General features: G+C 33.7%; 1 protein-coding gene across 1 annotated transcript in view; it reads left to right on the top strand.

Annotated features, from left to right (window-relative positions):
* The window catches only part of LOC111050435 (eukaryotic translation initiation factor 5B), a 91,806-nt gene that overhangs the window by 16,662 nt on the left and 60,021 nt on the right, over positions 1–15,123 (top strand). Inside the window, exons 8-10 of the mRNA XM_039424364.1 lie at positions 7,701–7,829; positions 10,478–10,698; positions 13,403–13,487. Of these exons, the coding sequence (XP_039280298.1) occupies positions 7,701–7,829; positions 10,478–10,698; positions 13,403–13,487 (435 nt within the window). The remainder of the gene's footprint in view (positions 1–7,700; positions 7,830–10,477; positions 10,699–13,402; positions 13,488–15,123) is intronic.

The raw sequence follows: 15,123 nt of genomic DNA on the forward strand, positions 1-15,123 counted from the left end.
GACTAAGGACCGCCCCTAAGCTTACATTGGATGCGTCTGTTGTCAAAATATATGGATCATTCAATTTAGGTAACTGCAATATTGGTGCGTTAGTAATTGCTTCTTTTAGAAAATTGACAGCTTCAATGAATTTAGGATCTTTTGGGTTTATAGTGGATGTTTTTCTCAATGCGTTAGTTAAAGGTTGAGCTATTTTAGCGAATCCTTTTATCATTTTTCTGTAGTATCCTGCCAAACCTAAAAATTGTTTTATTTGTTTAGTAGTTTGTGGAACGGGAAAATCTTTTATTGCTTTTACTTTTTCAGGGTTAGGCTGAATGCCTTTTTCCGAAACTATGTGACCTAGAAATAGAAGTTCTTTCTTAAAGAATTCGGTCTTGTCCAATTGTATTTTTAGTTGATGAGTTTTCAATCGTTTGAATACAACGTTCAGGTGTTTCATGTGCTCTTGTAAGCTATCACTAAAAATAATAATATCATCAAGATATACAAGAACATTTGGTAAATCACAAAATATCAAGTTCATTGTCCTTTGAAATTGAGGTGGACCATTTTTCAACCCAAATGGCATTCTGAGAAACTCATAATGACCATTTTCAGTTCTAAAAGCTGTTTTTGGTATTGATTCGGGTTCCATTTCAATTTGATGGAATCCTGAAACAAGGTCAATAGCCGAAAAGTACGTTGCTCGACCGATTTTTGAGAACAAGTCTTCAATATTCGGGAGAGGAAATCTATCATCTTTAGTTTTGTTGTTCAATTTCCGATAATCTACTACAAGACGAACTTTGCGTTTTCCTGAAGCATCAGGTTTCTTCGGCACAACCCATAAGGGAGAGTTGTACGGAGAATTAGACGGTCTTATTATCTTTTGTTCGAGTAACTTGTTTATTTCATTACTAATATCCTGCCTAAATGAGATAGGATAGCGGTAGTTTTTTGAATAAACAGGTTCTTCGTCTGTAGTCACTATTTTATGCTTGAGCAAGTTAGTAGCAGTCAATATATCACCTTCGAATTTTATTATTTCGGGATATTTCATAAGAGTACTAATAATGCATTCTTTCTCTTCTGAGTTCATATGCTCAGTTCTCAATAAAGAAGTGATTTCGTCAATGGAGAGGGGATTATCGATCATCTCACCCAAGTACAATTCACATTCTTCTACAGAAACTGTTTCGATACTCAATGTTTTGTCACAATCAGAAAAATATTCAATCTCAATAAAACCATTCCTATCAATATCAGTTACAATATTATACAACTGCAATTCCTTAATACTAACAACACATAGCTTATCTGATGGCGTGCAAACATTAGTTTTAATTTTCAATTCATTCCAACCTTTGTTGATTTCAATATGATTCATTCCTAACAGTGGTATCGTGCAATCTTTCGTTATGAGACAATTGGTCTCCAAATCAATTTTTGCTTTCAACCCTTGCAATGTTTGCTTTCCAATAAGAACATCATAATTATCGCTAAAATCATACACATAAAATTTTTCATCTTTATCAACACCAAGCATATTCTTAACATTAATATTTACACAACCTTTTCCATTAGATTCACCAGCGGGTGTACGAATTTTATAATCACAATCAATTATTTTTGTCTGAGGAGAAACCATTTGAGGTTTAATGAAATTATATTTACTACCTGTATCGATCAAAATTCGTGAATCATTGTAATGAATATGAGGCAAATCAAGAGAGATCGTATTCAAATCTAATACTACGTTTTTGGATTGTTGTTCGAGCCTACTTCTAAAAAATGATTCATTTTCTCGCAAAGGTCACTTACAGCATTTTCCATAGAACTCATTCTAGCATTCATGCTTTCAAATTCGGAAAACTCATTTTCAGAAGATTCAATATTGTGAACTGGAAACTTTTGAAAGTTGGAAACTGTTCTCATGCTCACATCTTTTGATTTTTGATTCAAATTTTGGTTGTTATTATTGAAGTTTGCATTTGGATTACGATTGAAGTTGTGATTTTGGAAACTTTGTCCATTACGAAATCTACTTTGAAAGGATTGTCCTCTGTTGAAATTATTTTGAGGCTGAGAGAAATTTCTCTGATTGAAATGATTTTGAGGTTGAGAAAAATTTCTCTGATTGAAATTGAAATTACGATTTTGAGATAGAGAAAAGTTTCTTTGATTTGAATTGTTTTGGTTTTGAAACTGATGGAAATTTTTCGGATACGAATTTTGATTGGAATTTGACGAGTTTTGTTTTCCTTCAGATTTACTGAAAGTTTGATTCATTTGTGTTACATCAGTAGTAAATCCTAAATGTTTCAAATAAGCACTACTCTTATTGATAATAGCCTGTCTTGCATCACTGAGGTCTTTGATTCCTAGCGTTTGTAGGTGAGCTCCAAGCTGGTGGTTGATTCCTTCGACTAAAATCATTACAATTTGTTTATCCAACTGAGATGAGATAGTTTCAAGAATTGGACCAGTTAGTCCATCGAGTTTGTGTCTTGAGATAATCACGGTTCTTTTTTGTTGCAGTCTATTTATGAATTGAATAGGGTGTTATTTTTGGTGTGATTTCATAGCAAGCAGTTCCATAGTTAATTGTTCTACTGTCCTATTATCGGCAAAGTTGTTTTTCAAAACATCAATCAAATTTAAGAGGTCATCTACTGTACTGTTGAGGATTACATCTTTAGCAGGTCCATGTAATTTGTTTTTACAATAGTGAAGGAGAATCCAATGATTGTCTGCTGCTTCCGCGATACGATTATTACAATAGTCATTTTTCAATTTTTCGACAACTTCGAGAAAGCTAAGTAGTTCTATTGGGTTTCCTGTATATTCAGGTATTATGTGTAGGTGATGTTTCGCAATTGGTCTTGAAATAAGGGGGTTATCCATTGTGCTTTCACTGTTATCTTCACTGTCACTGATTGTAGATGTAGAAGACGTGTTACCTTGAACTGTGGAGTTGGATACAGCTGCAGCCAGAGCCAGGTACGATCTTAACCTTGGCCGGTAATCGATAAGAAGTTTATGGTCTGGTCTGCTATCCTTCTTGCCTTTCTTCCCCAGGATGGTGGTTGTTGGTTGTTGGTGTTGATGAGTCACTCTTCCACTTGATGGTCTCGATGATGGTTCATATCAGTTGCGACCCCGACTTTCGAATTTTCCGCGATCACTTGTGATTGATAATTGATCAATATAAACTGGCGGTTAAATGAACAGCACAATTTTCACGAAATTTTCACGAAAAACTCTTCAGGGTCTCTGTTCGGGCGCCAAACACGTTCACGTTCATTAAAACTCAGTTTTTAAAAAGAAATTTTATTTGCAAAAACTACATGTTAACATATCAAGTGGCTGGAGTAGACTAACTAAAATGAGCGCGCTGAGAGCGACACTAAGCGGTACTGACAAAAATAGTAGTCAGCACATCAATTGTTTAAGTTTACATAATATATATATATATATATATATATATGTATATATATATATATATATATATATATATATATATATATATAGATACTGATGTTGATGCTCACAATAATAAGCTCTTAGGCATGTAATGAGTGAGAGGGATGATGAGAGATGACTACTTTTTAGGTAGTCGGGACCGACAGTTTATCGTCTCCTCCAAAGGGCGGAGATCACATTTTACTGTAATTTTACTGTGTTCAAAAACTTTTGCCCCGGTGGAGAATCGAACTTGGGCTCTCTTGATTATTAGACCGGCGCGTTATCACTTAATCCCATGAGCCACCCAATATTACACTTGAAAAAGTGTAATTTAATAGTTTAAATTTGCCTTATATTAGATTTTCTATTTAATGATTTATTTAATTTTTTATAATTTATGAGTATCTTTAGATGTGAATAACTTTGTTACGGTTTGAGATATCGATGTCCGGTTTTCGCCATTTACTTTCTCTTTGAATTCTATATCGTAATCATGGATCAGAATACCACCTTCCAATTGGAAAAAAATGAAATTGGATTCAAGATAGCGGTTCTAAGACCCAAAATATTCATGTGACAAACGTTTTTTTTTTTTTTAATTCGAATAGGATTTATTTGACCTATTGTCAAATTTCCATTTAAAAATAAATATTCAGCTGTTTGCATACTTTTCACCAATCCTGTATTTTGCTTAATAGTCTCCAACTAGGTGTTATAATAATCAAAACAATTCAAAACTTGGTATTTATTCAAGTAAAAATGTCAAGTCAACAATGTTCATACCAATAAAAAGTTTTAAAGCTTTTTTTCAACACCTTACAAGTATATTTTAAAATTTGATTTTCAATTTGAATAACCCTGAAAAAGTATATTGTCACTTATCATTGATTCCATTTCGATGAATTCATCCATGTTTTGTTATTATGATATAGAGTGTACCTGAATTAAAAATTTCTCATGAAAATGGCAGAATGTCAACTTATCAAATTATTCACAAAATACTCCAGTTTTTGAAAATGCATTGTAAATGTTCAATCTTTGGTGCCTGATGATGGATATGTTATGATAATTATTATTAAATAGAGAATTTCATAAATGAATGACCAAATTCGAATAGGTTTATCCGAAAATTTTTGAATTTACTAAAACCTCTTAATAAAAAATACTTATCTCATTTTGAATAGCTTGATACCAGAATTGTGGAATCAGATCAATAACAACTAAAATATTTAAACTAACTTACGTCATCTCGTTTTTCGCTTGAAAATTGACCTGCTCGACTGAAGTGTGACCAAGGATCGATTAAATAATGCTTCTGAAAAAGCTAACGAAGAATTACCACTTTTCATCAGTAATTTTTAAATCTAGTGTAGGGACTACATTGCAACACAGGTAGAAAAATTAATTTGGTCCTGTTATGCAAACAACAGTTCTTTTCCATCTAATAATTTATAAAACCAATGTATTTTCATTTCCTTTTATAGGGCTAGGGCTCTATTCAGGCTTTCAAGTGACACAATTTTCTGTTTTCCAAAGCTTTGATTATTTATTGTGTTGTTAAAATATCTCGTTGAATTCTGAATTTACAAATTTTAATAATCTCATCTATTTATTCCACATAAAATAGTTATTTATGTATTAAAAGCGTAAAACGCGACTTTATCGCTCGAGTCAAAACAGTTACCACGCGATGCGTAGCGGAGCGTGGTAATATTGACGACAGCGATATAGAAGCTTTCTGCTCGAATTACATACAAATTTTTTCTACAACTGCAGTATTAGATTCCAATACAATAAACAGTTTTTTTTTAATAATTTATCCAATTATTTTGATAAATCAATGTAATAATAAAATGATGGAATTCAACTATTCTATTTAATCATAATAATTTATTTTTTAATGATTATTATTAGAATGAGGCTCAACTCACACTTACGCGACTCAGATCGAGAAGAGACTCGACTCGAGTCGAGAGCATGTGTTTTCAAATGGTGACAGTTGTGGATACAAGAATAGACTGGTCTGAGTGTCACCATTTGGAAACACATGCTCACGACTAGAGTCGAGTCTCTTCTCGACCTGAGTCACGCGAGTCTGAGTTGAGCCTAAGATAAAACAATTAGTATCATTTGCGCCAAAAAAAAAAAAAAAAAAAAAAATGGTAGGACCATGATTTGAACCTGGATCCTTCAGCGTGAGAGTAAACGCTCTAGCTGTCTTCGCCACCATGACTGTTGGAAATGGGGCGAAAAAGGGACATGAACTTATTGGAATTGCACTTTTCTAAAATGTAGCCTACTACACATGCGCTGCGGTTAGCGAGCGTAAAGTAAACAGCTGGCGAGCGTAAAGTAGATTATCGCTTGCTCCTCACAAAACAACTATTTTATGATGAGTTTTCAGTTTGTAAAGAAGAACTTTATGAGCGGTTGTAGAAAAATATTTTTTTCCTACAGTTACGTTGAAAAGTGGCCATTGCTGCACTGATTACAGAACGCAAAGAATCACTTTTCCGCTCTAGTGCGGGAAAAATTTTTTCCGCACTCCAGATTTGCAACATGGCAATGCAAGATAGTTAGTAGATTTCATGAAGCACCAGTGCAGCAAAATCAAAATTAAGTTGGTAACTGTGGTATAGTGTGGTGGTGCACGTTATAAGAATCTTAAAGGGGTGGAGTGTGGTGGATGACAGCAGTTGACAGCACACAGCCATTCAAACACACATACTACATTCTATTTTATTTATTAATAATAAAATTACACAGATATACATTTGATGCATTTCAGGCAATTTTACCCATAATTACCCACTTTTCATATTCAATGGTAACTGTAGGAAAAACTTAATGTGAAATACGTGCGCAAAGTTCCTCTGCTGCACTCGAACTGTCATCACTTTGCTGACAGTTTGCTGCACCGAAAGAAACGTTTACGGAATGGTTTCTTGAGTGCAGCAGAGTAACTTTGCGCACGTATTTCACATTAAATTTTGCCTACAGTTGAATATGAAAAGTGGGTAATTTAGGTAAAATTCTTTGAAATCCATCAAATGTTTTTCTGTGTAATTTCATTATTAATAAAACCCTTAATTTATTTAAAATTGAATAATAATAATTGAATTATAATGATTAGTAATTCAATTGAAAATTTATCTGACTGCTTGAAGGGGGTTTATCTTATGTAAGCATTGAAATGAATATAATCAAGGCACATAATGGCAAGGCAACGCTGTTCTCCACTGTCATTATAACGTGGGCCTCACTATGAGTATTACCAACTCAATTTTGATTTTCTTGCACTGGTGCTCCATATAACCTACTAACTATTTTGCGTTGTCATGCTGCAAATCTGGAGTACGCAAAGTACTCACTTTGCGCACTAGTGCGGAAAAGTGATTCTTTGCGGCCTGCAATCAGTGCAGAAATGGTCACTTTTCAAGGTATCTGTAGGAAAATAACTATTTTAACCTAGAGTTAAGCTTTATCAATGTTTGAAATCTTATACGATCTTAAGGCTTTTCGGTACACTTTTTTATTTAAATTAGATAATCTTTTTCAATATAATTGTTAAGATCATTATAAGAGTGAGAAAAAGTGCCAACTGAAGTTTTTAAGTGGTCTAATAAGCGAGCTATGGGTCATTGAAGTGCCAACTCCGTTTTCTTTCCAGATCATAAACGGTTTCGATTATATCAACAGAACTTCTCTTTAAAATTCAAAAAATGAATCTTTCCAAACTAAAACATTTTATTCCCCATATCGTTCAAAAAAGTAACACCATATCGTTCAAAAAAGTAACATTCTTTGTAAATTCGATAACTTGTTTATTTTGGCATAAATCGCGAAAAAGCGCATATTAGAGCGAAGCCAATGATATACTGAATGCATTAAAAGAAACTCCAATGGAAAATTCGAAACCGTTTATGATCTGGAAAGAAAACTGAGTTAGCACTTTCAACAACCCATAACTCGCTTATTAGAGCACTTGAAAATTTCAGTTGCCACTTTTTCTCACTCTTAACAATTATTTTAACAATGATCTTAACAATTATATTGAAAATGATTATCTAGTTTAAATAAAAAAAAGTATACCGAACAGCCTTAAAATTTGTTGCTAATTATTTATTCACGAAAATTATGTTGATAAGATATTTTCTCTCATCAAGTTGTAAAAATATTAGAAATTTATCATTGTTCTCTTTTAATCTTCTGTATACCGAAAGCCCTCATCCTAATTTATTTGTTATTTACAGTTGAAGAAACAAAAGATGAAGAAGTACAAGAGCAAACTGTTCAGGTGGAAATAGTTGACAAAAAGGAAGTACTCAAAGTTGAAGAGGATGTAAAGGACTCGTGGGATGCTGAGTCATCAGAAGATGAAGGTGAGATCATTTGTGTTATTTTCAATTTTGTTATTATAAATAATATTTTTCTGAATGCTAAATAATAATAATAATCATAATTATAATTGTATAGCTTTTATTGGCGGGGAGTCCCTGACGGAAGTTCCACCTGACCTGAATAGATAATTTAAGCCGTCAATGGGCCTCACGACTGTCATACTTCAACCGGGACCGACAAAATAACGTACCCATCAGATAACACGGGAGTGACCTGATCAAAAACTTCTGGCTATGAGCGGGTTTGAATCAGTTTCTCTAGGTTTCTACGCACTCTATCCACTAGACCACGGATCACTCCAATGATAAATAATCATAGTTATCTATGATTAATCATTAAATCATGTATTTGATTTGTGCATTGGTTAATTTAAATGAATAAATAAATCTAATACTTGCTAATCCTCATGTATATTTAAAGACTTTTGCAGATCTAATAAAAGTAACTTAAGCCGTATTGTTGAGTCAAATTACTAGGCTAGGGGTGCTTTGCTCTATTGTTTCGACTCTCAACCTAGCTCCGCAGTGCAGGCTGGATGCTTGTCTGACTCGGACTAGGCGCTGAGACAGCAAATAATAGCAGCGTTGGTGGGAATGCGAGAACGTCTTCCACCCAACAATGGCTGGCGTAGTTCTGCCTAGCGGACAGACGAAAGATCAATCCAGTCGGTTATTTGATCCCTCCAGCCAGGTTCAGCCAAGCAGCCGAGACAATAGAGCAATGGAGTGGCGGTCTTATTCGCGTTCATCAGCAGTTTTCTTTCTCACGATTATTTTGATTTTTGTGTTACCTATAAACTCCAGTCACCAGTAAAAAGTTTCCAGAAACGTGGTGTACTACCATATTAATGACTTTTCATGAAGATTTTTAATTATTCAAAAACATTGTTGACATTCTAAGCCTTCAGGCTAAACTTGGGGTCGCTGAGAACGAATCTGCAATCAGAATTTCTCTATCACGAAAAATAACAAAAAAACCCAGCTGTTGATCTTCCGGCAACCGTTAACAGTCATCCTGCAATGCGGCCGAAATACCTCCAAGCCAGACACGCATCTCAAATGACAACAACGTCAAGCTGTGAGAAACCATCCTGCACTGCGGCGCTAGGTTTAAAAATTGAAAATTAAAAAAAAAATTGTTATGTTTGCGATTTTATTTGATTGTATTGATGTAGGCTAGCCCTACATGGATACTAATCATGTGAACACGGTTGCCAAGGTGACTGTTTTAGCAACAAACTGTTTATAAGAAAATAGCCAGTGAGAGTTTTATGATAAACGTTCAAAACTGATGTAGTATTTTATTTTTTTCTTGTTTATAAATTTAAACTTTTAATGAATAAAGTGTTAATTACCTGTGATGACAGGTAAAAATTTGATGACAAGTATGTTGGCACTGGACGTGCACTTACACCGCACAGCTGTCCGGAACTGCAGATGCATGGCTATCTGGCAGGGAGGAAGTGTGTCTGTCCTGAGGTTTGGCTGAGCAGAGTATTGTTCGATTTAGAGGTTTGAGACATCGTTGGTGAGGACGCGATGGAACCCACATTTGAGGATCAAATGCTGCTATATCCAATATTATTTAAGCTTCATTGGAAATCCAAATAATGCAAATTGTCAAAATTAGAAAGCGCAAGGGATAATAATTGTGTATCGGATTAAGAAAACTGAAGGTAGAACCAAACCAAAGGTTGTACATTGATCGCCTAGCACCAGATCAAGGATGTCTGGATATTGGAGACCAACATCCCTAAGGTGGGGATAGTGATGTAGGCTAGCCCTACATGGATACTACTAATCATGTGAACACGGTTGCCAAAGTGACTGTTTTGGCAACTAACTGTTTATAAGAAAATAACTAGTGAGAGTTTTATGATGAACGTTCAAAACTGATGTAGTATTTTATTTTTATCTTATTTACAAATGTGAAATTTTAATGAATAAAGTGTTAATTACAAAAGCACATTTACAACAGTATTATAATTTGGTTCAAGGTTGAAACGTTAGCTATTTGGATTTAATCCAAACTTATATTAACGTTTAAAAACTTGAAAATTATAAAATGTATATTTAATTTATGTTTAAAATGTATATTTTTAGTACAAGTCGATCAATGGCTGGCGTGAAAAATATAAAATACACAAGATACTTCATTGGTACTTTTTTAGTCCTATTCACTAGCATTGTAAGGCTAGTCAATAGGACTCAAATTGTCACAGTTCCATTTTCAATAATCCAAGTAATCCAATATGCAAAATATTGACGTTGTAGTTTTGTACAAATGTGGTCTGAAAATATTCTCCCTAATTTTTTGGTGGGGGTCGAGCTGATATTGCAGGAAACTTGAGATATTAATTATGCCATTTTTAGAAGAACCTTTATAAATTAACTATAAATCTAAGACTATTATTAAGCGTAAAGAATACTATAAACTATTCAAACTGACTAGAATTTCGAGAGCAATCATTAGCTAATCTACAATAATACAGTATATAAATAAAATAAGATTATCTATATGTAGACTGACTTATTAGATCCTATATTCCTGTATTAAAGGTTTTCGATTTTGCGATGATTCTTTTAAATATTCGTTGATAAACTTCATTCAATGTCTTGATATATTTCAGAGAAATCCGAAGAAACAGAGAAACCAGATGGTGATAAGAAGAAAGAGGCTGAAGATGACGAAGAGGAGGAATCGTCGAGCGAAGAGGGAGAGGGAGAGACAAGCAGTGAAGAGGAGGACGAAGATGATGAGTCAGAGGAAGAGTCGAGCGAAGACAGCGATGACGGCGAAAAGAAGACTGACGCTGAAAGGAGAAGAGAGAAAGCCATTGCAAGAATACAGGTTTGTATTATTTCAATTTAATGAAATACTAATCCAATTAATCAAGCATCTCGAATGTCTTGCGGGTTGGACTTGGTTTAGCCTACTCGTACAATGAGACCTGCTATTCAAAGTATGTCCGTTGGGCTAGCTTCACACATCGAATATGTTCGGTTCGTTTTCGGTTCATTGCCGAAAACGAATGAGACTCTCATACATTATCAGGTTTTAATTCGTACGGTTCTAATTCGGTATTTTCTTCTCAGACACAGCTGTGTTTTTAGGTTTTCACACTATTCATGCAGGTATTAAAATATTACAGCTGCTGTTCGAATAGTAAGATGTGATTTCTTGAACTACAAAATTAATTAGAAAAATTAAAGTTGATTCAATTTGTTTCTTGTTTTGTCACATGGTACATAACTTTCATCTCTTCTCTCCATTAATGCAATCAGGCAATTTTCATGGAAAAATAAAATAAAAATTCTCCCTGTTTTAATTTATCTTCATATTTTTTTTTAGCAAACTATTCATTGAGAAAAAATCCTCCAGTGGACTAACTGAAATGAATTAACCATATGATTTTGAAACAGATATAACACGATATCAGGTTAAAATAAAAACAAAAACCGAGCGTGTGTGAAACACTTTGTTTTTGTTTCCTGTTTCCTAGCAACGAATTCGAATACTTTGTTTTTTCCTGTTTCCCTAGCAATGAATCGAATATGATGAAACCTATTCGTGTCGAGGGGGTGTTCGGTGCTATGCGGTTGCTATTCGGAACCGAATTCAAACCGAATCACCGTTTCACACTTATCTGAATTGGCCGAAAACGAACAGAAAGCAATCCGAACCGAATGAAAGTAGCCCCTCGCTTGAAACAAATTTAAACCTGAATTTAAACTCGAATTTTAACTTTATTAGTGTCAATTGGGCGTTCGGTTCTATGCGGTTTCTATCCGGTACCGAATTCAAACCGAATTACCGTTTTACACTTATCGGAATCTGCAGAAAACGAAACGAACCGAACCGAATGTGTGAGAAACTAGCCTTAGTGAAACAGTCAACATCTCAAACGGCAATCGGGAGTTGCTGGATTCGATCCCCAGTCGGACGAGTATTTTCTCTTTGTTTTCAAATTATTCAGTTGCAGTGTACTTCATAACATGTTAATTGATTTTTCTTTTATTAATCATGCATTTGAGTAATTTTAGTTTTAATCTTGTTTCTTTCAATATTTAAACTAAGTGCCGCTTTCCGAGCTCGGGATTTAGCTAAGTTCTAGACTTTGAACAGCTGAAGTCAGAAAATTGGCTTTCCGAAACGGGGCATAGTCGCAGACCACGTTTAAATTAAATTTCGAAAAACTAGAAAATTAAACACAAAATGAAACAAAGGGAAAATAGTGTAAAGTTTCACATATTTTGAATTTATTTATTCGCAATGCAAATGACACTAATGTAATAACATTGGTAGATAAATTAATAAGGTAGTCCTTGTGCTATTCTTCTTCCAAATTTATAGGTGACAATTAAATTGATAAATTAATAAGAAATATTTCACTCAATTACCACTTTTAACAAATAATATTGAGTTATTTAAGAAAATTTCGAACTATTCAAGAAACACAAACTCCTAAACTTGGAATTATTTAGTGAATGATTCGATAGAATCAACAGTTGCCAACAGTTTGCAATTGAAATAATAACATTTTCTCGAATTTCGAGCTTATTTTGAATTTTAGGTGAAAATGTTACTGGACATTAATTGTAGAGATTTTCATGCTCAATCTTTTCCACTTGGAATTTTTTGTTTAAATTGTATCTGAAGCCTGATAATTGGGAATCTAAAATCAAACTTTGCATAGATGGGACGGAGCTCCTGGAATTTTTATAGATATGGGACTTGTGGCAGTTGATAGAGCTTATCAATGACTATTTTAGGTATAAATTTGATCAAAATCGTTGGAGCTGTTTTCGAGAAAATCGCGAAAACCCCTGTTTTTGACAACATTTTCGCCATTTTAACCACCATCTTGAATTGCATTAGATCGAAATTGTTTGTGTCGGATCCTTATATTGTAAGGACCTTAAGTTCCAAATTTCAAGTCCTTCCGTTAATTGGGAGATGAGATATCGTGTACACAGACGCACATACACACACACACACACACACACACAGAACAATACCCAAAACCAGGACTCAGGGGACCTTGAAACGTATAGACATTTAGAAATTGGAGTATCTTAATTTTTTTCGGAAAGCAATACTTTCCCCACCAATGGTAATAGGGCAAGGAAAGTAAAAACTGCGACTACGTCCCGTTTCGAAAAGCCAATTTACTGACTCCAGCTGTTTAAAGTTTAGAACTTGGCTAAATCCCGAACTCGGAAACCGACCCCAAATGTTCTACTTTCAATACAGGACAAACACATTTTAAAACGAGATGTACATCATAGAAAACTACATTACAACTTACATTTTCAATTAATGATAATTACTGTTTCCTATTTGATAGGCCTAATTATATCCTTCACATCTAACATAAATATCTCAGTTATCTGTCAACTTCAATTCCATTACAGTGATAACGTTATAACGGGCAAGATAACCAGTTATTTACTTAGCTGTTCCAACGTACTTTTGAAAAGTTTTTTTATTTAATAGTTGATAATATTTTCATCCTAATTTGGCGAATAAATTTCACTCTGATTTCTCTTCACAGAAAAGACGAGAAGATGCTGAGAAGAATAAGAGCTTAAATGAGCTGAGAGCTGCTGTTGTATGTGTTCTGGGACATGTAGATACGGGTAAGTTCAACTGCATATCATAATAATTATAATATTAATTTATTGATTCTTCTTCACTTTCACAACAATTGCAAAAAACACACCATAATTTGTATACATCATAAAAATAAAAAAATAATCAAATGGCTTACAAGACTTCCGTCTGATCGTGAGCCTATTAGGAAAATACAATAATAAAATTACAAAATAATGTAAAACACATCTAAGCAATTTAAGAAGAAGAACAAGAGGTTTGAAAAAGTAAAGAAACGAAAATAAAATTATAGATGTTAACTAGCAGGTAACCCGTGCTTCGCAAGGGTCTATTTTAAAATTTGATAAACTGAAAACTTGACGTAATGAAATCTAGAAGAATTGAAAATAGGCCTATGAGAATTCTCGGTTGGTTAAAAATTTATATGCAGCATTTCAAGTAAATCAGTCCAGTAGTTCAGACGTGATGATGCGTCAAACATAATTTCCAGTTCTTAAACATAATTTAAGCCAGTTCTTTCTTTATATCATATTCTATACTATAATAAAGGAAATGAATGGGAATACATTTTGAAAGGTTTGAGATATCGATGTGCGGTTTTCACCATACCTTTTCTCTGGAAATCCTGTATCGGAATCATGTATCATATGACCACCTTTCAATTAAAAAAAAAGTAGTTGGATTCAAAATGGCGGAAAAAATTTGGGTGCGACGGAAAATCTGTTTTTATCATTCGAAAAGGATTCCAATCATACCTTATCTTCTAATTTACCGTTTAAGGGAAATGCTCTGCTGCTTCGATATAACAACTGGAAGCATGACAAAGAATTGAAAACTTGACAAACTTAAAACTTTATTTAATCAAATCGTGAAGAATTCAAAATAAGTCCATAAACATCCTCGGTTAAGCAAGAATCTATATGCAAAATTTCAAGTTAATCAGTACAGTAGTTCAGACGTGATGATGCGTCAAGCATAATTTTCCTATACTTTACACCTGTATACGTGTATAATCCAGTTCTTCCCTTTATTATAGTATAGAAAATGATAGATGGATGGATGATCATTGTTATCTTACTGAAAGATAGAATAAGTTGAGTAGTTTCCCTTCTAGAGGGAGTTTTGACAACCCACAAAACTCATTTTTCATTTGAAGATATAACGAAAAGGTGCATATGACCTTATGTTTTTGTTCAGCTTGCCAAAATACCCCTCATTCCAATATAAAAAGTTTCGACTGACTGTACAGTGAGTCAGTCATTCTATCAGGGCACGAATAATTTTGGAAATTCAATTAAATAAAAATGTAAGAGAATAATTTCTTTATGTAAATATCAACATATTTATTCAAAGACATTAACTGCATGCGTTTTCATATTGCCGATACAGCATTGATGAAACTGTAGACGTTTATTTAGCACTTTGTCTCAAAAAACTGTTCTAGCTTGAAAATTAATAATCCATGCCACGTGTAGGCCTAAACATTGCATCAGGGAAGTTGCATCACGATGTTTCAAAACTATGTTTTTTTTTCTAAACAGATGTTTTTGAGATAATTACTTTGATGCAGCTGTTTCACATTGACCATCTTATTATACAGAGTTTGTGATAATGAAAATATTCATTAATTATCAAAACAATACTATTATTATATTTATAATA

This window comes from Nilaparvata lugens, chromosome 3 (assembly GCF_014356525.2).
Source record: "Nilaparvata lugens isolate BPH chromosome 3, ASM1435652v1, whole genome shotgun sequence".
Taxonomy (NCBI): domain Eukaryota; kingdom Metazoa; phylum Arthropoda; class Insecta; order Hemiptera; family Delphacidae; genus Nilaparvata; species Nilaparvata lugens.